Source organism: Cricetulus griseus (assembly GCF_003668045.3).
Source record: "Cricetulus griseus strain 17A/GY chromosome 1 unlocalized genomic scaffold, alternate assembly CriGri-PICRH-1.0 chr1_0, whole genome shotgun sequence".
In the NCBI taxonomy this organism is placed as follows: Eukaryota; Metazoa; Chordata; class Mammalia; order Rodentia; family Cricetidae; genus Cricetulus; species Cricetulus griseus.
Genome location: NW_023276806.1, coordinates 150505619 through 150529640, shown reverse-complemented (window position 1 = coordinate 150529640; position 24022 = coordinate 150505619). Strand labels below are relative to the sequence as shown.

Genomic DNA, 24022 nt, shown 5'->3' with positions numbered 1-24022 from the left:
AACAGAAGAGTGGATTGCCAAATACTTAACAGGAATTAAGCTCTTCTCCAGGCTTCTGTGGCCGAGGGATATAGGATACAGAAGTGTGTTTCCATTCTGCCTAAATGTTAACCTAGGAGCTTCCAAAGCCTATGCAGGAGTGACTGTGTTAACCTCAACCTATGAGAATGTGACAACTTAATCTGCATTTTGAAAGATTTATTTTTAAAGTCAAGCCTTTGTTTGCTATTACATAACATGTTTATATCTGAAAGATGATTTTAAGATGGAAATTATTTATGTTACACATAGCCTCCCCTTAAATATATTCAGCTGTGTTATTTTACAAAAAAAGAACATAGATGCTGGATCACATTCTTTCATGGTAAATTAGTTTGACATTTTGTTCACAATCCATTAGCTTTATATGATGAAAGCAAGAGAGAGGATGAATGAAATTTAGAATTTAGCCACTGTTGAGAATAAACCACAAGATGACATCCCTATTGGTCTCTCAGACTTCAAAGCAGGTGCCATATAAACAAAGGTGTGGTATGTCTGACTTCGTCTTAATGAGCACAAAAATAAAACAAAAAAACCGAAACAACACCAGCAACAAACCACGAGTCATTATCACATTCTCTAGCCAGGTAACAGGATAAACAGCAGTCATTTACAAATAACAGCCACAAGCTCATTAGCTGCACAGCCCTTTAGGTGAAAACTTGTCACCATTAACAAGAACCTGGGGCTGAGAGATGGAGAAGTGGCTTAATGACCTTTCCAAGTGAGCGCATGCCCCTCACAACACAATCAGGAATGAGTGATAGCAACAAAGAAAGCAGCTTGAGATGAGGGCCAGCAGGCACAGGGCATCCTCTTCAGAATCTAAGGGCATGATTGATGTTCCCAAATGTGCTAAAACCTTGACCTCTGGTTAGGAAAGGAAATAGCTGTTGGGAGCAGGATTCAAGGTATTATCTCTTTCTGATGGTTCCTCTCCAGTCACCAGAGTGGGATGGGCAAGGCTGGAAGCTGGGGGTGGGACACTTAGAGCAAGAGCAGCAGAGTTCTGGCAATAGGACTTTTTCTTGAAAGAGCCTCTGACAGCTTGAGACTGGCTGAAGTCATGAACATCAGCTAGGATGTTACCCACACTGCAGGCCGTGGCATCCTCAACATCTGCCCTGCTGTGTCCTTTGCCAGGCCTCTAGTCATCCCTCATCTAAACAGAAAGGGTGTTGTGACCCCTCAGAGAAGGCAGCCCACACAAATCAGGAATGCTTGCCATTGAGTAAGCTCAACTGTGGTGTTAAAGGCACAAAGCATTAGGGAGTCACTGCTTCACTGTAATATGACCTTGCATGTCATATTCTGGACCTGAAGCAGGCATGTTAACTGGCACTGAAATTTAGAGAGAAGGGTAGCAGATCTGGGTGAGGAGAGTGGGCAGAACTTAGATTGGCAGCTGGGCAGTGATTGAGGGAGGCTTCTTGGGCTGGTGCCAACACTCAGACTGAGGGCCACGCCTGCAAGCTCAGCTGGTACACCTGCCTATCACCTCCAAAGATCCCACCACTGCCTCCTGCCCAACCCCTGCTTCTCCCACCAGGAGTCTTTTGCAACTTTCCCTGTTCAGAACTGACTTTGACATCTGCCTTGAGATCTGTTGATATGTCTGCTGTGAAGCTGGAGATGTGCAGAGAGACTCGTGGCTCTGCTCCTCTCTTGGCAGACAGTAGGGTTTTAAAATGTTAAACCCAGGGAAAGGGCATGGCATAAAGATGCTATGATATAGAGGGGGAAGGAAGGAGTCACCATGGGTCTCCAGAAGACTAGGAGAAAAGCTCTCTAAAATTAAATGAGAATAGAGATTAAAGCAAATGCCTCGAATATGTAAATCACCAGAAGCTTAAAAACACAAGTGATGGATATTCTTATTAAAGTGAAGCAGTGGTGAGTGAAGCCAAATGCTGGTCCCACCAAGGACAGGCTGTACAGGGACATTCCTACTCTAGGAAGGATGTGACTTAAGAGTGAACAGTGGATGTGACAGTGGCCTAGGCACCAGGATTTTTAAGCTCTCTGAGTTATATGTATTTAGGATTGAGCAACATGGCCCTTTCATCTCAGCACTCCAGGATTCAGGGACCTACTTCACAAGAAGTTCTAGATTTCTTTTTTTCTACAGGGTTCCAGTGTATTGAGAGAAAACAGCCGTTAACCATCCAAAATCCACACTTCTCTGAAACCTCTACTTCTCCACAAACTCCACTGTACTAGTTTGTTCAGCAATCAAACCTCCCCTCTTTGTGCTGGGCCCGGGCCCTCCATTCACACCAGTCCCTGTCACTTTGCATTACTCTCCCAACCTGGAACTTCACAGCTTTGGCTCCTTGGCAGCCTCCCAGGCTCAGGCAGCCTGGACACTGTCTTTGGGGGACCCCACTTCTTCCTGGGAGGTCAGGGCCAGCTGTGCCTCACCAGCTGCCTTCCTGAGCTCTTTTCCCATTCTCTTCCTGAACCTCAATCCCCTCCCCAACACCCCCACATTTTGCTGCTGCTGGTGTAGGTGGCGCAGAAGACGTGGGCCATGGAGTTAAGAGCTGTTGCTAGGAGTGTGGGTGATGAGAGGTGGTGGGCGAGAGAACTAGGACTTCCCAGTCTTCTGCCTATTTCTCATTATAAACGCTTCAAGAGCTAACTCCAGTGCTTTGACGTCCTTTGTGAAGAAGAATCAGGTCTGACCATGACAGCAGGGGTGAGAGAAATAAGCTTCAGAAAATAAGCTGTGGGGCCCATGTATGGTATTTGTAACAGTATAATAGAAAGTCTGAGGAGAGTGGAAAATAAGTTTATTCTCAAGAAACTGCAAAACCCTGCCCCTCTGAAGGTCAGTATCCAAAATGTCCTGGCATAAGACTAACCTCTATGAGAACAGAAATAGATGGTATCTTGGGGCTGAAATGCAGCCAAAGCAAGACAATCATTAGAGGAGGCCTCGGCCTCACTCTTATCTCACACTCAGAAGTTCTGGGAAACTGCACTCATTAAATGAAGGTAGTTCCTAAGGGAGGCTCCAGATCTTCCCCTCTACCCAAGGTGGCATTCTACACACTGTACAATAATGACAGCTTTTCCTCTGTCATTTTCCAAGGAATGCATGGCCGATATACAATCAAGGACCAAGATGTGGTTATTCTATAAAGAAACAGGAACAAAGGAAATCAATAATAATGTTTTTCTTTTCTCTCTCTTTTTTTTAAATCTGGTCTCAGGGGGATTTTTATTACCAGGTTGAAAAAAAAAAAAAAAAAAGCACCACAGGGGAGGAGCAATGAGCCAAGCATTCACTAGAATGAAGTCACTGGGGTGTGGGGGGAAGTAGGAGAGGGCTTGGCTACCTCTTGCTGTTAAGGTCACTACCCTTTGACAGAGGTGGCCTCTGACCTCCACAACCCTACAATTCTATTTTGACTGATCCTGAAACCCATGAAATTCAGATGTAGGCCCTGCCCAAAAGTTGAGATAAAGCTGACTAATATGGGAAAAGCTCCCGGTATGTGCCCCCAGCTGAAAGGGGCTGGCAGTTCTTTGGCCAGGGATGCAATTTATTCCGTCCTGCTCCTTTCAGGGAAATGCTAATCCTTCATAGGCAACTGGAGGGGAAGACTTAAATGTGTTGATGATGAATGACAATAATCCTTTGTCCAGTCCGCCTCCTCCTAGGGTTGAACCTTAAGAGTTTAATCAAATGTTGGTAAGTAAATTAATGCTTTACTGCAAAAGGTGGTGCTGGGAGGAAGCACTGGGAGAATATATTTCCTCTGACATGTGAATTTCAATACACTTAATTGCAAAGGCATTGGTTTGAGGAGGTGTTGAAAGGGTGCTTTAGACTCTTTATTTACACACATACACAGACAGACAGACACACACACACACACACACACAGTGGCAGGGTCACTCTCACAAAACTGTTTGGCAGCATGCAGTGTGAAAGAAGTTATTTTAAAGCCACACCAAGCATTACATTGGTATTCCTTTCGCTAACAATTGCAGCAGGGTTGGAGAGATGGCTCAGTAGTTAAGAGTGTGCACTGCTCCCAGTACTGACATCAGGCAGTTCACAACTGTCTGTAACTCCAGCTCCAGGGGAGCTGACTCCTTGGACTCATCTGGACTCCTTGGATATCTATCTGCATTTACATGTGTACATATGTAATGTGTACCTATGCATACATACACATATATTTTAAAAAGTAGTAACAGCTGTAGCAGAAAAAGAAACCAATAGAAAATAACCCAAGAAAAACTATCCTAATCCTGAAGATCCAGAACATTATTTTAAGGACAGCAACAATTTTCCCCCCATTTCAGTCCAGCTAACACTGGTCATGACAACTCCATGCCAAGTCCCATATGCTGGCCTCACTGACAACCATCTCTTTTACCCCTGCTACATGCCACAGAGTAGGTCCATTGCAGCTAAGAAACTCAACATCCCAGGAGTGCAAGTGATTTACCCTTAATATCCCCAAACAGAGTGGGCAGTCATGAAAGGCTTTTTTTTCCCCGTTGGTTTTGAGAAAGGTTTCAAGAGCCTTGACAAGCCCTCAGCTTCTGAGACACAGTGAGCTGGGACTGAAGATGAACCAACCGTTCCATCTCCTGGTCCAGGTTATTTGTCCGAAGTTCTGCGCTGCCACCCAAAGGGCTGGATTTTCCCAAGAAGAATGTGTTTGGGATTTCAAGTCAACAAGCTGCAAATAAAGCTGACCAACATTCCAGAACTTGGGTAAATAACTCCTGAAGGGCAGGGCCCATTTCCTGTGCCAAATGTGAAAACCTATCATATACAATCAATGTAGATCAGTTATTGCCAATGACTTAGTGGTACAGGATCAAATGAGAACCCTGAAGATCCCTGAGGCTGGGTGTCACACATCCTAAATTGGGCATGTCACAGCATGCTTGTGGAGGTCAGAGAACAGTTTGCAAGACTTCTCTCCTTCCACAAGGTGGGATCTGGAGGACAAACTTGGGGCATTGAACTTGGCAGCAAGTGAGCTGTTTCAACACCTATTCTGAGCTTTTCTTTCAGCGTTTCTCAGTCTCTCCAACATTCCCTATAACATACCTTCTCTGAGAAAACTTTTCTGATTACCCACTTTCCCCATTACTTGTTTTCATTTGTGTAGTTATGTTCAATTTCCTTCTTATTACTAAAAATAATTCATTTGCTGTCTGGTTGTTTCTTAAATCCTCAAAAGATTGAATCAATTGCTTCTCTTTTTTTTATGGAGTCTAACACAATGTGATATTTCCAAAAAAAAAAAAAAATGGAAAATACTTGTAAAAGAAACAAACTACACTAATTAGTCATTAATTTCAATGAAAGGGTGACTTCATTCTTCATAAAAAATTAAATAAATAATGAATTCATTTTGATATGTTGTTCAATTTCTCAAAAACCTTTACAAGAACATGATTTTAGGAGGTCACCCAATAGCTAGTGATCTTCTTTCAAAAATGTCCATTCCCTGTTTTTTAAAACCCAAGTGCTGTTTAAATCCACTGGCAAGCTTCTGAAATGACCAATACCCCTGGCCTCAGCACAGACAGACTGAAACAGAATATTCACACAATGAAGCATAGAATTGACAGCTAATTTTCACTGCCCCTCTCATGAGTATGCTTTTCCAATGAATGCATATGCAGATGTGGTTTTGTTGTATGCAAATGTGGCTTTGTTGATTTGGAATCACAGATTTTTTAGAACTAAGATCTAAAATAAGATCCAGGTCAATCCTGGTGCCAAAACTGAAGACACTGGGTGGAGAGAGGCTGAGTAACTCCTGGGAGGTGGTGAGGAGAGGCTGAGCAGCTGCCTCACACTGGGAGGGGGTGGTTGCCAAGCGACAGGTCCTATCTTGAATGACTGGAATTTTCTTAACTTCTGTTCTGGAACTACAGTTACCAGTCTGAGCTGTCTAGTTTCAAAACTTCTGTCTCTAAGGAAAATGGTCAAAATGTCCAATATCTTGAGTTGGAAGGGTTGAGCTTTAAGAGCTGTCAGTGCCAGGAGCCCCTTAAAGACTTTCAGTGTGGCACATTCCAAATACCCTATTGCCATGACAAGAGGAAATTCTACAGCAGGCTATATCAAAGTCCAAAGTAAACAAATAAGTAAATAAAAAATAAGTGACCACTATCTGTTTGTAGGTCTTTTCATTGGTCCTAGCTCAAAAGGCCTCAGCATCTTGATACTAGAGTTCAGAGCACATCCATCCCTTAGCTAAACCAGCACATTCATTCATGAGCAAAGTAACCAACACCCCAAATATATTTGCAACAACACACATATTTGCACGGAAGCATTGGGCTAGCATCTCTTGAAAGTGATGGCTTTTAAGTGTTTTGATTACTGAAGTTCTAAATTCTAATCCCTTGGTAACATGCCACCTATACAGTATGAAAAACTAGATTTAGTGTTAGAGTTTCTAGTCACTGAATGTATCACATAACCAATATTTTGGGAGGTGAAGTGATGTAATAGTCTAGTCTAGGCTCTGTTCCAGAGTCTGCTTTTAACTATAGACTTTAGACAAGTCACTTAATTTTTTCTGGGACTTGAGTCTCATCAGTGGTTAATAGAGTCAAAAATACTTTGATTCATAAAATCAGAGTATAAACAATTAAAATTTAAACTACAATTTCCCAAGTTGTTAATTCACAAAAGTCCACACATTTTTCTATTTCTTCTTAGAAATACAGAATTGGAGCCTAAAAAAAAATAGCCTATTTCTGCCAAAACCACAGTTCAAAGATGTGTAGGAGCCTCCATTATTTTTTAAAAGAAAAGTATCTCTACTGGGATACTTTCTTATTAATATTCTCTTCTGGCGACCTTTGATCCCTATACTGGTTGGTTTTATGTTAACTTGACACAGCTAGAGTCATCAGAGAGGAAGAGGCCTCAATTGAAAGAAATACCTCCATAAGATCCATCTGTAAGGCATTTTCTTAATTAGTGATCCCTGGGGGTGTGCCCAGCCCATGGTGGGCAGTGCCATCCCTGGGCAGGTGGTCCTGGGTTCTATAAGAAAGCAGTCTGAGCAAGCCATGGGGAACAAGCCAGTAAGCAGCATCCCTCCATGGCCTCTGCATCAGCTCCTGACTCCAGATCCTTGCCCTGTTTGAGTTCCTGTCCTGACTTCCTTTGGTGATGAACAGTGATGTGCAAGTATAAGCCAAATAAATCTTTTCCTTCCCAACTTGCTTTTTAGTCATGGTGTTTCATTGCATCAATAGAAACCCTAAGACATTCCCAAATAAATAATTACCCAAATAGAACTTCATGAAGTACTGGACAGCTTTCGGCTAGCTTTCCAGTTTGTTACTTAATTCACGTGGTTTCAGTGACCTATTTAAATCATGGTTAGTAACTGTCCGTAAACAAAGAATTGCTATCTATTTTAATCTTAGGATTGTAGTTTACATGGCCTTTCTTAGAGATACTCTTTCTGACTTAATTTATTACAGCTACAGCACCTATCTTTTACATACTTTACATATAAAACATCTGGGCCCATTTGTTAAAGGCTTGGTCCCCAATCCATGGCACTGTTGAGAGGTGGGGAGACATTTAAGACCTAAACAAAAAGAGTTAGGTCCACAGCAGCATGCTGTTGGGGGAATACTGGGCCCTAGCTCCTCCTGGATCTTCGCTTTCCATCGAGCAGCTTTCCAGTGAGCAGCTTCCTATGTCACACATGCCCTGCCAATGAGCCATGATACACCACCTGACCACAGGCAATGGCACAAAGGAACCACAGAAATAAACCACGTTTATGTTTTGTATGATCAAAACAAATCCTTTTCTTTACTGACTGGCTTAGCATTTGTCTCAGTAACAGAGTCAACACTCTCTGGCTCTTTACTGTATGCTGTATGTATGTGGTTTCAGCTGTATGCTCAATAAAATGCTTGTTCCATTTAAAGTATAATCTGAAGAAAATCTAAGCTTCGTGGGTCCAGCTTCTGTGTTGTTTAACTCTACGTTCCCAATATCTACCACAGTATAATAGAAACCCAAGGGAATGCCAGCCCTCTTTCCTCTTCAGGGAAGGCAGCAAACATGATTACTTGGGGGTAAAACGTTTGGCAATTTCTTGCAGAATTCATCAATTTTCTATGAAAAAGTCTGGAAGCACAGAATAGGCTCCAACTCCAAACTTAATTTTAAAACTGCATTTTTATTTTCCAAGACTGACCATCTTAAAGTAAAAACAGTAGGGCCGTTCACAGTGGTGTTCACGAAAACGGAACACCTAGTGAGGCTGAGACTTGCCTTGAGGACCACTAGATCCACACTGTATTGGATAATGCTCAGAAATGCACAGGTTCTCAAATATTTGTTGAATTTTTGAGGAAGTAGCTGAACACAGGTGAAGTGTGAGTGCCTGGCACAGACAGAACTAAAGCTTGGCAAACATGCACCTCCGTCATCACCACTGCCTCCATTGCTACTCCGGTTGTATGACATTTACGGTGATTGGAGGGTGGCCACCTTTGGGAAAGACGTGGATTCAAATCTTCTCTTTCCCATTTACTGACCCTACCTAAATTGCTTTGCAGTTTGGGTTCCTTAAGGCTCCATAAAGAACTGTGTTCAATTTCCCACGTTGCTGCAGCCTAGTGCATAACACAGCTGCAACTGGGAGAGAATTCCAGACACCGAAACCGCTAACTGAGCATAGAGGGAGCTCAACCTGCGCTTGACCGCTCACATCAGGGGCCGGCAGTTTCTCCATCGCTAGTTAGTCCAACTGGCCATGTCTGGTGCGGGTCAGCAAAGGAAAAAAAAACAAAAAAAACAAAAAAAAAACCTAGTCAGAACACGGCTTAGACCCTCCCACTAACGGTCCCTCCGCCTCTGACCGGGCGGTCTCAGGACTCCGGTTTCCGGCCTTCAGAGGACTACAATTTCCAGCATGCCCGTCGTGGGAAGTCTTTCCCGATGGATGACTACCAATCCCGGCAAGCTATTCGGTTCACTAATAACTCAGATGACGGTGTGGGACAACCCCGCTGCACGCCGGGAATTGTAGTTTCCTAGCGGTGGACTCGCAGATGGGTGGGTGATAGCCCGCCAGTTCTTGTCCGTTAAGGGGAATGATTCATAGAGTGTCAGGAGGGAAGTTCTGCTTGTGAAAGCTCACTGCGAAGCTGAACTCTTCTCCAAGGCTAGTAGACTGATGACAGTAGGCAGGGGCTTGGCCTGACCCCGTCTTTGGAGGCCCGGGGCCTTGTAGGGGGAGGCCTCAAGGCGCCGGTTGCTGGGGGAGCGGTGACGTCTCGGGGTGAAAGTTGAGGGGCGGTGACGTACGGCCTGCTCGGGCGGAGGCTGGCGGGTTGGAGACTGGAGGGAGGGAGGAAAGGAGGGAAGGAAGGAAGCTGGGAAGGAGCGAGGTAGCGGGGGCGCGAGGCGTTTACCTGGGAAGCAGCGGCTGGGGCGCGCACAGCGGCCGCGGCTCCCCCGCACCTGCGGCCATGGATGAAGAGCGCGCCCTCTACATCGTCCGGGCCGGCGAGGCGGGGGCTATCGAGCGGGTCCTGAGGGATTACAGCGACAAGGTAAAGAGCTCCGGCCCCGGGCGGGCTTTCGCTGTCTCGCCCCGGGCCGCCCTCGGGGCTTGCACTTCGCATCCTCCCCAACCCCCCTCATTCTGGGGATGCGCATTGCTCTCCCCCCCCGAAAACGTTTCCGGCTTGGGCGTGTTTGTGCCCCCAGCCTTTCCCACCCATGCATCCTGCACCCCCCACCCCGCCCCCATCTCCATACACACCGTAGCGCCCACTCCTCCGATTCCTGGCCCAGCAGCCTGTCCTGTGGTCTTCTTCCTAAGCGTGCAAGTCACACCCCCAGAATCCGTAGATGCGCCTCTGCCCAGTGCCCCACTCCTGGATGCATACAATGCATGCGAGGCTTTCTCACCTGCATACTGTAGAAATACATGCTTCTCTGCATAAACACAGCCCTTGACATGCATAGAACATACCAGCAACGATGGCAGTTCTTTATGTACCAATACCATTGTACGGCTTTCCAGGCATTGATGTCCTATATGTGATCTCCTTTGATCCTCAGTGTTTATAGGGTAGATGGTATCATCCTTCCCATTTTATAGATGAGGAAACCGAGGTGCAAAGAACTGAAATCACGCCCAAGGTCATGGACATATATTGTAAGTGGGTGGAAAATCCAACTCCTAATAATACCTGTTATTTGTATCGCATTAACAGCTTTCCTATTCATTATCTCATTTAATCTCCACAGCAGCCCTGTGAGGTATTATCTGTGTTTTGCAAGAGACTCTAGATGGGCTAAATAACTAGCCCAAGGTCATTCTTGGGAGCCAGAGTCTTCCCACCTAGGTATTCAAACTGTCCATTCATTGTTCTTCCACTCTACAGTGAAATGCTGTCTTGTTATAAACACCACTACCTTCTCTGGAGAATGTCTCTCTCTCTCTCTCTCTCTCTCTCTCTCTCTCTCTCTCTCTCTCTCTCTCTCAAGAACCGTTAGCTCTCTCTTTCTTTTCCTTCCAGCAATTTCATGTTCACTTGAGGAAGTGGCCAACCTAGCACCTTTAGTCCTTTAGGAGGCTAAGCTTGTATGAGAATGTTTGATGACTCTCTTCTATGAAAACACACCCAGCACCAAGGTACACTATAGATATAACTGGTACCTTATTCCTCATAGTTTCCTTCCTGTTTATCAGCCCCCTCTGAAAGCTATAAGCCATTGCCCCTCTGTTGATGGTCTCACCTTCTGTAATGTGTCTACTACTGCACTTTCATAGACTTTGTGGCAATGAGCAGCCAGCATGCCATTTTTGCCCTTAGTAGAAAACAACCCCAAAGGAGACATACCTCTGAAAGAACCTTCCCAGTTAATCCTCCCAGCAACCTAGTGAGCAAAATAAGGGTATTCCTCATTTCACAAATGTTAAAAGTTGTGATGATAATGAGATCCCAAATTCATATAGCCTCTGAAAGATGGAACTGAGATTTGAGTCTAGCTGTCCATCTCCAAGTCTAGTGCCATTTTTGCTGCGATGCAGTCCTTGGGAACATACATGGGCCATATTCTGGTCACATGTTAGCCCCTTCACTTTCTAATATGTGTCTGTGTTGAGCATATCTGCCTAGTTTAGGAGAAACTCATTTAATGTATAGGTGTACATACTTCGTAGACTGTATTATTTTAACTTGATTTATTATTGCTTTTAGAGAAGATGTGGGGGGAGCTACAAGCTAATTTTCAAAAGGAAGTATAATTTGGCTATTGTGTTGAATTAACTAATGTTTATTTAGCACTTACTATATGCCAGATATCCAGCAATAATGGGAACTTCCTTCTACAGGGAAGGGAGGAGGAAAACCTACACTGGGCTCTTAGTCCAGTGGTCACTGTTTTGTGGCTAAACTAATTAGGTTCCATTTATTTGTTTCCTCCAGCTTATCCCTTCCTCTCCTTTATCTCCCTTCAGGTTGATTTCTTCCCATCACTCATGGCCACATCTTGTTTGAGCTTAACTTCCCCTTTCAGATTGTGTTTTCAATGCTGTCAGCTCATCATCTGTTGTTTAAGGTGATGTCCTCAAGTGCTTCAGAGGGTTCTCAGACACCCTTTCTGGCCAGGCCAAACCTTAGAATGTTCTGATTTGGTATAAATGGGACCAGATAGCTCTTTAGGAGAAAGCATTCATGTTTACTATTAGTTACAATAGAGTAACTAATAGTAATAGTTATTAGTAGAGTAGTGCTGATTGGAGCACAGAGGAAATAGGTGAGCTCTATGTTGCATTATAGCACTGTCCCTCAAAGGGAGAAACTCTGGTGACATGAATGGGAAGGTAATGTATGCTATCCGCAGTCAGGCAAGAAGAATAGAAATAAGCTGTCCAGATTTATGGTGTATTGATCTGAAACCCCCAGAAAGCAGATGGATAGCATGCCCTTCAGATTTCTTATCTGGAAAAATGATTTGCAAAATGTTTAGAGGAAGAAGTCATTGTGGGGCATTGAGGGGTCCAAGTGGAAGAGGAATGAGTGATGTAGAGAGAAATTGGTTAGCTGTTTGGAAGAGGAGCTGGTTGTTGCTAGTATAGCAGAAAGAAGATGGGGTCTGGCATCAGATAAACCTTGGTTCTAATCTCAACTTTGCTGTTAATAGCTTCATGACTGTGGATAAGTTATTTCAAGCCTCTGGGTCCTGGTTGTCTTATCTGTAAAGGGGGGAATTAAAACACCATTCTTTTTATTTATTATGTGGATTAGATCTATTGAAATGTAGAGACAAGCACTGAGCACAGTATATCTATAAAATCTTCCCCATTAAGTTATGAAGAGCTAATAGTCTGGATCCTTCATGAGTGGGTGTGGCCAGAGTAGCTCTGGAGCTGGACTCCCTGGATACTCACCCTCAGTTTACAATGTATGTGGCCAAGTCCAAGTTCTAACTGTGCTTCTCTATTCTCTGTCAAATGAGGAGAGTAGAGTCCATATCCTAGGGCTTTGGTCAGGATTGGCTGGGTTATGTGTAAAGCACTTAGAACAGGGCCTGCTGCTGAAGAAGCCCATGGCTGTTTGCTGTCAACAAAGCCTGTGGCACTGAACACACTAAGAAGTTTGGGGATTTTCCCACTCTTTATCTTAACCTTTGCTCCTCCAATGGTATCATTACCACAGTATATCTCTTACTGCTTTCAGAGCAGCCAGTGGCTATGTGACTCCAGAATATACCTAATTCTTACTGTTATAGAGAGACTCATCTCCAAGTACCCTTGCTTCATTTGCTGGCCCTTGTTATCGTAGAGAAATCTCTATCCCGGAAAGAAAAAAAAAAGTGTCTGTTTGTCAAGGGTAACTTGTTCAGAATAGGAAAATAATTCTTTGAATTAAAGTGGCTATTTCTTGGGTGCTGGTGACACAGGCCTTTAATTTTAGTACCTGGGAGGCAGAAGCAGGCAGATTTTGAGTTCAAGGTCAGCCTGGTCTACAGAGCAAGTTCTAGGACTGCCAGGACTACACAGGGAAAACCTGTCTTGAACACCTCCCCCCTCCCCGAGAGTAGCTGTTTCTCACTCCTAAGTTCACCTGTTAACATTTATTGTGTGTCTTGTAGGCACTATGGACTTTCTTAAGAATTTGCATACACAATCCCCTTACATTAAAAGTTATAAGAGAGATGGAAGTATTTTCATATTTCTTTAAATAGGAGATGGAGGTCCAGACTGACAAGGTGATTGCATACACCCAAGAGCACATGGCTACAAGTGGCAGATGTGGTCTTTAGATTCCTCACCCAGGTCACTTTTGCAGAGCTGTGTTGCCTTTCTCTTGTTGATTTTGCTTTTGAGTATAGGAAGGTTTTATTTTCAGGAGCAGTGTACTACTTTCTTTGCAACTGGTGAGCCCTAAGCACTCTCCTTTAGTTACAGAATGAACTGTTTGTTTTGAGATGTGTTGCTATAGCTTAGACTATCTTAGCTCCTGGTCTTCCTTCCGGGTCTGCTCAGATAACCGGTTTAGTAGAGAGGCTGTTAACCATCATTAGCTTCACTGTCATGGGCCTGAGGTACATTGTAACATTGTGATTTTGTTGTTGTTTTCAAGACAGGTTTCTCTATGTAGCCCTAGCTGTCCTAGAACTCCCTCTGTAGACCAGGCTGACCTCAAATGCCAAGATGCCTGTCTCTACCTCCTGAGTGCTGGGACTAATGGCCTGGTGGGGAGGTACTAGCCTTTGAGCCCAGGGTCTTGCTTGTAAGAAAATGCTCTGCCACTGAGCTGAAAGAACCAAACTTGTCACTTAATAGGTGAAGAAACTGAGTTAATTAACTGTGACTGATAAATCCGAGAAGGCATAACATTCCATAGAGGCAACCTGGACATGTCCTGTCCCACAGCCATCTCCAGCAGGATTCCATTTTGGAAATATGGAAGTTTATGATCAGATAAATGATTAAAAAGTTATTTAAGATACTGTCTCTTCAGTAGGTCTCCAAGAGTTAGTTCCAGGAAAGGAAAACTGCTGGTAGCCTTTAGCTCATCATTTATATCCTAGAAGAATGTGACTGATGAAAAAACTAACATGGAAACAGTTCTAGAAATGCAGCCTCTGCATTTGAATGGGGATTTAAATATCCTGGACCATGTAGAAGGATGTTTTGCTTTCCATCTTTGAGGTTGAGCTTTGACTTTGGGCTTGCCCTAGGTTTTTGCATAGCGATATCCTTGTTCCAGGTTGTATTTACTTACAAATTGTTTTACAGTCTGTTTTGAGTCCTTAGAAGCAGTCTTTTAGTGTACCTGTAGACATCAATGCACTAACTCTGAATTCTGTAATAGGTCAGTGTTTAGCCAGATACTAGAGCAGAGACCATGTAGTAACAATAGTAGTGGCGGTTTAAAGAATACCTACCATGTGCAAGGTGCCATCCATAACATAAAAAAATCAGGAAAACTTTAGGGATAGTAAAGGGCAGCCTGACCAGGGTTGCCCTCAGTGAGCAGCAGCACTGAGATCATATTTGAGGTTATCTGATGGCTGAGTATTTTTTTTGGGGGGGGGGCTCTCATAGGTGATGAAACCTGCAGTCATGAGTGTGGTGTGTCCCTAAGAGATTCTAGCTTGCCTGGACTTGAAGCTGAACAGTGACTTTTCTCTGTGATTTATATTCAGTTTGCTCCTATTCTGGAAATGAAGTATATAAAAAGGCTAACAGCTCTAGTGAGGCATGTACACCTGGATGCTAGTTTTCTTCCCACCCTTTGAGCTATAGAAAGGGGAGTGAGGCAGCAAGATTGAAGAGCCCCATGCCAGCCTGGAACACTAGGAAAGTCCTGTCTCAAAAATGAAAAGTATTTAAAAGTACTGGAAGGAGAGGTGGGATAGTATGTTAAGTCTGATCTAGCTTATGTAACTGAAGCCAGCCTCATAGAATCCAGCATCTTCTGGATACAGTGATCTTTGGGGTTGAGTTTCTAAATAGCTTGGTCCATTCAGAGTTTAATTTTCCGTGTCCCCCCATGCTAGTGTATTTTCTAATTAAATTAAGCTTTCATACTGGCTAGATAGGCCCTTAGAAATTTTTTAAATGCTGTTTTTATAATTATTTTAAATTATTATTTTCAATCGGACTTTCTGTGAAAAAGCAACAGAAAAGTGAAAAATTAGCCTTTGGTACTATTCTACATTCTCTCCTAAAAAAATAATTCTATGTAGGAAATACTTAGAAGACATCTTTGTAACTTACTGAGTATCTTTCCAAACAAGAGTTATTTTTTTCCTGTCCTGTCCTTATAAATGCCAAAAAATTAGAAGTATTAAGTTTTAATAACTAGATACATTTATTCCAAATAACTACAAAATTAATATTTTATATAGAATGACACAAACTAAGCCTTCTTGGTTTCTAATATAATTATCTTCGTTTATAGGGGGCCTGTACTGAATGTCCACTTAGAATGCTGGCCTGCTGCCTCCTTGTCTGTAGTGCTAGGTTTCAGTGAACTCTGACTCTGTAAATTCCCAAGTATAGGCTCAGATTCATGGCCTCCTCTTCTGCCCTCTCCTCTCTTTCCTCCCTGTTCATTTACTCAAGATTTTTACTATAAAATCATCCCAATGAGCCACCTTTCTTTTAGTTGCTACACAGTATTTTATTAGATAGATATGGTATGTTCAGTAGAATATTGTGACATACACATTTTTCTTTCAGTGTTGTATATTCAGCTTGCCTCTTTAACTGTATTAGAAAACACTGTCGTGAATGTGCTTACTGTATTAGAAAACACTGTCGTGAATGTGCTTACATAGATGATTTTTCTCTCACTCTAAATGACTTCATTAAAATAAACTCATAGGAGTAGGAGTTCTGGGTCAAATGGGGTAAATATTTTTGTGGCTTCTAGGATGTGTTGCCAAATCACTTTCCCTTTAAAAGGTTTGTGTCAAATGGTATTCATTATCCCAGCTTGTGATGCCCGCTTCTCACATGGCTTTCTGCCTTCTGTCTTGCTCTCCTTGAGCTGGCCTATGGGCTACTGCCCAAAATACCCCATCCAGAATGCTGTTTATATTCCATCCTAGACTTGCCCAGGTCATGTGTAGCCTGTTGCCAGTTCAGATATAAAGTTTTACGTCTTGCCCTTCTCTCTCACATCACCTGTTTCCTGGTTTGGTTCATGTTTGAGTAGCCATGTTGAGGTTTTCTTAAATGACCCTTATGTCTTAACCTCTTGTTTTTCTTTTAACTACTTCTTATACTCAAACTGCCTCCCTCCCAACATTTCTGTAGCTCATTTTGTTTTACACACTGTTTCTGCAAAGCTATAAAACAGAACTACCAAAATGATGCTGTCCTTCACACTTGTAGTGGGCTGCCAGTCATGTGGGTCAGCATGGACAGCGAGATAAATAGGAAAGGTAGTAGAGCCCTCAGAGGAGGGGCTTGTTGGTGTACCGTGGGAAAACTTCAGCTGGGACTCAGGTGAGCATTTCTGGCTAAAATGTGAGAGAATCGTAATTGTGTGCTCTTGGTCTTGTGACCACCACTCCTTATGCAGATAGGTTGGTTGTTCTCTCCATTCTCCTGTGCATCTGCTACAAAATAGAAAATGCACTGTACCAGTCATTTCAGGGGAACCATGACACTCTTCCTTTCTGTTAATATCATTAGCAGCAGCAGCACCCTAATGAACAGTTTGCTACTGGTTAGGCAGTGAGATGGTGTTTTATGTGCTATAGCTACGGAACCCTCACAATCACCCTTTAGCTAAGTACTTTTTACCCAAGAGGCGCCATGGTACAGTTTACTTGCTTGAAGTTACAACTAGTAAGAGAGAGGAGTCTCCTTTCCACAGTTTTGTCTTTCTCTGCAGTTCTCTGCTCTTTTCTTTTTTCTTTCTTTGTTTTTTGTTTTTTTGTTTTTTTGGAGACAGGGTTTGTCTGTATAGCCCTATCTGGCTGTCCTGGAATTCGCTCTGTAGCCCAGGCTGGCCTCGAACTCAGAGATCTGCCTGTCTCTGCCTCCCGAGTGTTGGGATTAAAGGCGGGCACCACTGCCTGACCTCTGATGATTTCTTATGGAATTCAAAAAGAAAAGCCCAGCACAATGATGGTCATTTCCATTCCCTGTCCAGTCTGTATTTCAGTCTCATCTTCTGTGTGCCATCCCCTAATGTGTCTGTTTTTTCTCCCAGAGCTTCTGGCTTCATGAATATATGGTTCACACATCTACAGCAAACACATAATATCTCTCAAAGTCCAGCTCAGTTATCCAGTGTCTTGCGCTAGGCATCCCACCTCCTCTTGAGTAGTTGCTTTTAATTCTCTCTTTTCCTTTTGTGTTTCTGCCATAGTCTTTCCATGTGGCTTTACATTTATTTTTTATATTATTATGTCTGTCTTTATTTTATGAGAAAAATAGTTTATATATTTTGTTTAAAAATGTATGTATTAAAATGACAATGTTTCCTTTTCCCCTCTTCAGCATAGGGCTACTTTCAAATTTGAATCAACAGATGAAGATAAAAGAAAGGTAAGGTTTGATGTGTGTGTGTGTGTGTATGTGTGTGTGTGTGTGTGTGTTACTCCTGGATGGTTTAAGCAGTGGACTTGTTTTTATCTGATAGTTAATTGATTCGTTTTTTGTTTCACTTCATGTTTTCAGGAATCCTGGGAGGAAAGAGGTAGCAGGTTTAGGATGGGTTACACACAACCCATCCTGTTCTTCCCCACAGGATCCGAGGGCTTACTTAAGTAGGGGAAAGGTTCAGGTGGGACTATCACTAGATTTTCTTACTGCCAGAAGGTTTACGTTTCTTGGTGGCAGAATTCCAGGTTGTATACAATGTCAGGCTAATGTAAAGCGTGGCTATGATGGGCTGAGTTTGGGGAAAGCAGCTTTTCCTGATGTGATCCCTTAACCATGTCACATATTCCTGTCAGCACTATACCTACTTATATTGTCACAGTTGTCTAGATCACCAGCTTCATAGTCACAGGAGAATGGAATCAAGAGACCCACATACAAAGGAGTTACTACAAGAGAGGGTGCATCAGATGTATGACTATTCAATGTAGGGTTGCCTTACTCGGTGGATTAAGGCGTGATGTTAATGAGAATAAACCAGTCCTGCCTTTTTGTTTTTCTGGGTTCCATACCTGTATCCCAGCCTCATAGATCCCAGGATCAGATAAGACAATGGCTGAGTCAGTATGCATCTCTTGGTGCTGGAAGACATGGCTTAGATGCTGGTATTGGATTGGTGACCTTACATGTGCCCATTTACCTTTCTTTACATACAATGCCTGCTTTTCTACCTCCTAAGGTTTATCCTCCTAATTCTAGCCTTCATTAGTTTATTAATTTACTGAGTTGTTTTTGAGATAGTTTTCTTTTTTGATTGTGTGTGTGTGTGTGTGTGTGTGTGTGTGTGTATATAGCCCTGCCTATCCTGGAACTCACTCTATAGATGAGACTGGCCTTGAACCCAGAGATCCGTTTGCCTCTGCCTTGAGTGCTGGGATTAAAGACGTACACTACCACTGCCTGGCACTGCATTAGTTCTTCAGCTGTCCTTTCACTTTCTGGTGACATGTGGTTCTAGTTGCTTGCTCATAAATGTAAGCAACACTCTGGCCATGTCATTCTTAGCACCAATCATGTGTATATCTGTAGACAGTCTTCAGAGAAGTCTTACTACACAACGGCCCAGTGTCTATGGAGGAGAAACTGGTAGTTAGCTGTTTAAGTAAGAAGACTTTTGCCCTTTTATCAAAATATGTCACTTTTGTAGATCTGTTTTACATTTAGATTGAACCCAAGTGAACAAAAGTTTTTCATTAAAACATACATAAACAGTAAAAGATTGGAAACAGCCAGTTAAGGGATGATGGAAAGAAACAATGGCACATTGACCTAATACTATGAAGTAGTAAAAGTTCTATTCTGTGCTATTGAAAAAGAACAAAGTAAGGAATTTAAGCAAAGCATATTGAATGATAGGCTCATAATAGAAATTCAGGTTAGGAAGGCAGCTGCTATATATTTAACTGGGAGAAGCCATCCTACATTTGTAACATTAATGCTGTATAAGGGGTCATACTTCAGAATCTCCATAGTGCTTTACTCATCATTAAGAGCAGAAGAGATCACCAAGTCACTGAAGTGTTTGCTTCACAATCAGGACTCAAGTTCAGTTCATAGAACCAATGGAAAAATGTCAGGAGCAGTGACACGTTTGTGATCCCCAGACTGGAAAGAGAGAGGGACTAAAGGATTCCTGAAACACACACACCTGCACATACATACATGCATATACACATGTGCATAGAAAGCTAAATACAGATGTTTTACCCATATAAATATTAGTTAAAAGGGAATTTTTCCCATGCTAATTATATATGTTGTTTGTTTTCTAGAGTAGTAGAAAAACCTGACATTTTCTAATCATTCTCCCCACTTGCTGTCTACATGGGTTTGATTCCAGCAACATTCCTCTGATATACACACAATCCCCAGATATTCAAGTTCCTTATCTTCCTAGTATTTGCATATAAGTACACATCTTCCCGTATACTTTAAATAATCGCTAGAGGCCCATTATGATGTGAACGGTTTGTAAAGTTATAGTGCCTCGTGAGTAATGATAAAAAAGTCTTTGTATGTTCAGTGCAGAGATGGTTTTTTTCCTAGTGGTTTTGATTCAAAGGTTGTTTGAATCTATTGGTATGGCTATTGCCCTCTGCTACTTTTAGATCTCTGGAGAGAGTAACTTCTGCACTAGTGTTTATTTCAGTTTGTGTGTAGGTTTCTGCTTCCTGGGAGGTCTGTTATAAACAAGTGTCATTAGGGACCTAGCTAGGTAATCTTCATTAATGGAAAACATTGGCAAACAAATCCATTTCAGTCTCCAGTGGTTAAAACCATTAGTGACTCTTTGATGCCTACAGTGCCTTTCAGACCCTGACAGGGAAATGTGGGACAGCTCCAAGGCTAACAGCATTAGAAGTTCTCTGTGGAAACAGTAGGAGGCACTTCTCTGCATTGAGCCCAATGGGAAAATACAAGGAATCAAATTACTAAATGGTTTCTTTTGCTGTCCTTATACTGCCCTAATTGTGCTTCTAGAGCAGTGGTTCTCAACCTGTGGGTCTTGACCCCTTTTGGCTCGAATATCAGATATTTACATTATGATTCATAACAGGAGCAAAATTTGGATAACAAAGTAACAGCAAAATAGTTTGATGTTTGGGGGTCATCACAGCATGAGGAACTGTGTTAAAGGTTGCAGCATTAGGAAGGTTGAGAATCACTGCTCTAGAGCCTTCTGTCAGTAGCTACTTGGTTACAAAAATTCAAGACCTCCCCTCCTTTCATAAAGTACAGTACTGTGCTAAAACCCATCAACTAAAAATCCATGCATAGTAATATCTTTCTTATATTAAAAAGAACATTTTCTGACAACCTAGAGTAGTGTAAGCAGTGCCCCCCCCCCAAAAAAAAAAACCCAAAAACTTGATTATATTGACTTTGTACATGTGATGACGAGTGATCTCTAGATCTGGTTCCTGACACTTGTGTAATGGTTTTCAGTATACAAAGATTTGCTTCTCCTGACTAGTGCCATGAAGTATGGCCAGAATATTACAGTGAGATACCAATTGTGCTCACACTGCCGGATGTGGGGAAGCCTCGTGTAGAAAGGATATGTGGAGTTCTTCAGCGATCACTGCTTGGGAGCTCTGTCTCTTCATTACCTTTTGGAGTAGATTCTGAAATACTGGAAATTATGATCAGATACCTTGTTTTATCTTATTTCACCACTGTGGAGACAGCATTTAAGTATCAGGTTTAAGTTGGGAGCTAGCAAATGGGGATGTGTATTTTTTCTTAAGGAATAAAGTCAGGTGTAATTCTAATGTTTGTGCATAGGATGCAAATTGTGACAGGTGCACATGGATCATTGTGTATTTGGATAGAAGCACCTGTACTTGCTTTACATCTTCACCTAAAACTCTGGGCTGTGATTACCTGTCAGTACATAACAAATGTATCATGCAAATGTGTGAGATGGGGGAAGGAAATGGTGAATAATCTGGAAACCCACATAGAGACAGTGAAAGCTCTTACTTTGGTTTTAACACAAAACATCCCTCAAAAACCAGCAAAGACTATTGCAATCATAGTTGAAAAAGATATGTCATAAAATGGCTAGAGCTGGATGATAGCTCAGGGACACAGTTTGCCAAGCATGTGTGAGGCTCCATGTTCAGTCCTCAATACTGGGGAGTGGAGAGAGGAGTAAACACCTGTAACTAAGAATATACCATTATCAACTGTGGAAAAGCTCCAGTTGTCTATGATAACTGTATATTAGATCATTTTCCTTGTGCTCGTTTTGGCATCACATATACTAAAATTGGAATGATACAGAGAAGATTAGCATGGCCCTTGTGCAAGGATGACATGAAAATTCGTGAAGTGGTCCATATAAAAACAAACAAACAAAAAACCCATTTTCTTCAAAAGAATGAGTATTTCACACCTAAACTTCAAGTGTATTTTATAACTGAGATTCATTTCTGTTAAGGTGTCCGGCAGTTGCTGAGTTGAAATTGTGAGCTCTTTAAGGGGACAGAAGCCTGAATTACTTAGTTTGTATTCTCAGTTCCTACCCCTGAATGTGGCACTGCAGTGATGTAGACCAGGCTGGCCTCCATCTCATTGCTGGGATTAAAGGCGTGTACCCTCATGCCTGGCCCTTTCCCTTATTTTACTGACATCACTGCTGTGCCACATTGAGTGGAATAGCTTGAGGTATGGATTCTTGTTCTGAAAGCCTTTGTCAAACTTAAAAGAAAAAACTTAATATGGCTTGTAAATTTGAATCAGAATTTACTTGACTCTACCTAAGGGAACACATAGGTACATAGTACAAATATAGTGCTCACTCTGAAACTAGTCCTTCAAAGATAATTTTCAGGCTGGGGACAGAGCTCAGTTGTAGAATGCTTTCCAGCATAGCCAAGTTTCTCAGACCCCCTGCCTTCCTCCCTTCCTCCCTTCCCCTCTCTCCTCTCCTTCCTCCCTCCCTGCCTGTATCTCCCCTTATCTCCCTGTCTATCTCCCTCCCTCCCTTCCTCCCTCTTTGTTTCCCTGTCTCTCTCCTTCTCTCCCTGTCCCTCCTTCCCTGTCTCCCTGTCTCTCTCCCTCTCTTCCTTCTTCCTCCTCCCTCCCTCCTTGTTTCCCTCCCTCCCTTCTTTCTGCTCTCCCTCCCTCCTTGTCTCCTTGTCTCTGTCCCTTTCGTAGTTCAGTTGTAGAATGCTTTCTAGCGTATCCAAGGTTTTGGGTGCTTTAAATATTTTTTATCCCATTAAAACATGTACACACAATACAAAATTCACACCTCAAGGTTTTGTTTTTAAAGTTCCTACCTAGCAGGAATCTATTACACTTTTTTTTTTCCTGTTAGGCAGAATGAATGTCTAGTAGTTCAAACCAAATAATTTGAGTTTTATTCCAAGCTGTACCTTTCACTGTAGATGTTTTGCCAGGGAATTGAAGGGATAAATATAGGGGGAAAGGACAGAAAATCCCTTCTAAGTTAGGATCTTTATGTGATATCTATCTATCTATCTATCTATCTATCTATCTATATATATATATCGTGTGTGTGTGTGTGTGTGTGTGTGTGTGTGCATGCATGCAAGTGCATACCCATGTGCCTATGTATGTTCATGGTAATGGATATGACACCGTACATGTGGAAATCAGAGACTAGAGAAGTGGACTTTGTCTAGCCCCATCTCTGGGGTGGTGGCTGCTGCTGCACTCCCCCACCTGCTTAGGTCTTTCTAGTTCTGTTGTGTACTGCATGCTACACTGGGCCTTTGCTGGTCCTCCTGTGGCTACCTCTCCTCTTTCCAGAGCAGCTTGGACTCACCAAAGCTTTCCCGAGCAGCCTGCTTTTCCAGGTTCCAACCTGGAGCTCAGCTCAGCAGACCTGCCAGCAAGTGCTGATACTTATCCCTGACCCACCCTTTGTGGTCTTTGTGCTTCTTCTTTGGACTTCTGGCTGGGTGATAAGAGTAGTGTCTTTAATGGACATTATGGAGTTTGGGGTATATTTTCTCATCTAAACATGTCAGTAAGTTTTCAGCCATGATAGTGTATGGAGCTCTATAAACCCTCATCCCAATGAACCTTTGAAAATTATTTTTTTAAATTAATCACAAGAGTTTGTTTTTTTAAACTAATCCCAAGGGTATATAATGAAAAGAACATATACTGAAAAAATTCTGGAACTCAGTAGGAAAAGTAAATGGATGGATGATATGTGTACTGATGCCTCCAATAAACAAGTGCAATAGAGAACACTCCAGCTACTAGTTGGAAGGGTTTTTTCTTAGGAGGGATACAATTTACATTTCTAGTCTGATTTTTCTCTTGCTGCCTTCAAGATTTAGCTCCTTTAGCTTTTAGTAGTTGGTTTTCTCCTTCCACCATGGACTCTGGGGATCTGATTCAAGTTGACAGGCTTATTTTCCAAGTGCTTTCACTACCCGAACCATCATGTGGTCCCTTCAGTGTTTTTTTTTTCTAAAGCATCCGTGTAAGATAGTGTGTCTGTAATGAGATGGTGAGCAAATAGCATATATAAATGCTTTTGCCAGACTGCCATAAAGGTGAATGACAGCAAAGCTGTATTGTACTGAAATGACTCTAGATGGCAGCTGGAGTCCCCAAGAAAAAATCAAAGAAACTGAAGTGATGATAAACAAGGTCAAACAAATATTGTGCCAGGAGGTGGTACACAACTTTAATCCCATCACTCGGGAGGCAGATGTAGGCTGATCTCTGAGTTCGAGGCCAGCCTGGTCTACAGAGTGAGTTTCATGACAGCCAGGGCCACACAGAGAAACCTTGTCTTGAAAAACCAAAAAAAAAAAAAAAAAAAAACT

At 42.4% G+C, this 24022-nt stretch overlaps 1 protein-coding gene and 1 non-coding gene across 10 annotated transcripts in view; both read left to right on the top strand.

Annotated features, from left to right (window-relative positions):
• Window positions 1-9094: 9094 nt before the first annotated feature.
• Ric8b (RIC8 guanine nucleotide exchange factor B) overlaps window positions 9095-24022 on the top strand; it is a 96920-nt gene continuing 81992 nt past the window's right edge. For 3 of the 9 annotated variants that reach the window (XR_004771688.1, XR_004771687.1, XM_035450722.1), the window contains exons 1-3: window positions 9096-9618; window positions 10173-10229; window positions 17547-17594. Coding sequence is in view for 5 of the 9 variants with exons in the window: in XM_035450722.1 (XP_035306613.1) it covers window positions 9535-9618; window positions 10173-10229; window positions 17547-17594 (189 nt within the window). In the remaining 4 variants the exon portion in view is untranslated. Of the gene's footprint in view, window positions 9619-10172; window positions 10230-17546; window positions 17595-24022 lie in introns of all 9 variants that reach the window. The other 6 variants (XR_004771686.1, XM_035450723.1, XR_003480527.2 and 3 more) reach the window with 4 other exon arrangements.
• Window positions 21451-21557, top strand: LOC113833031. The gene has a single exon (XR_003480576.1). It is a non-coding gene; the product is annotated as a U6 spliceosomal RNA (small nuclear RNA).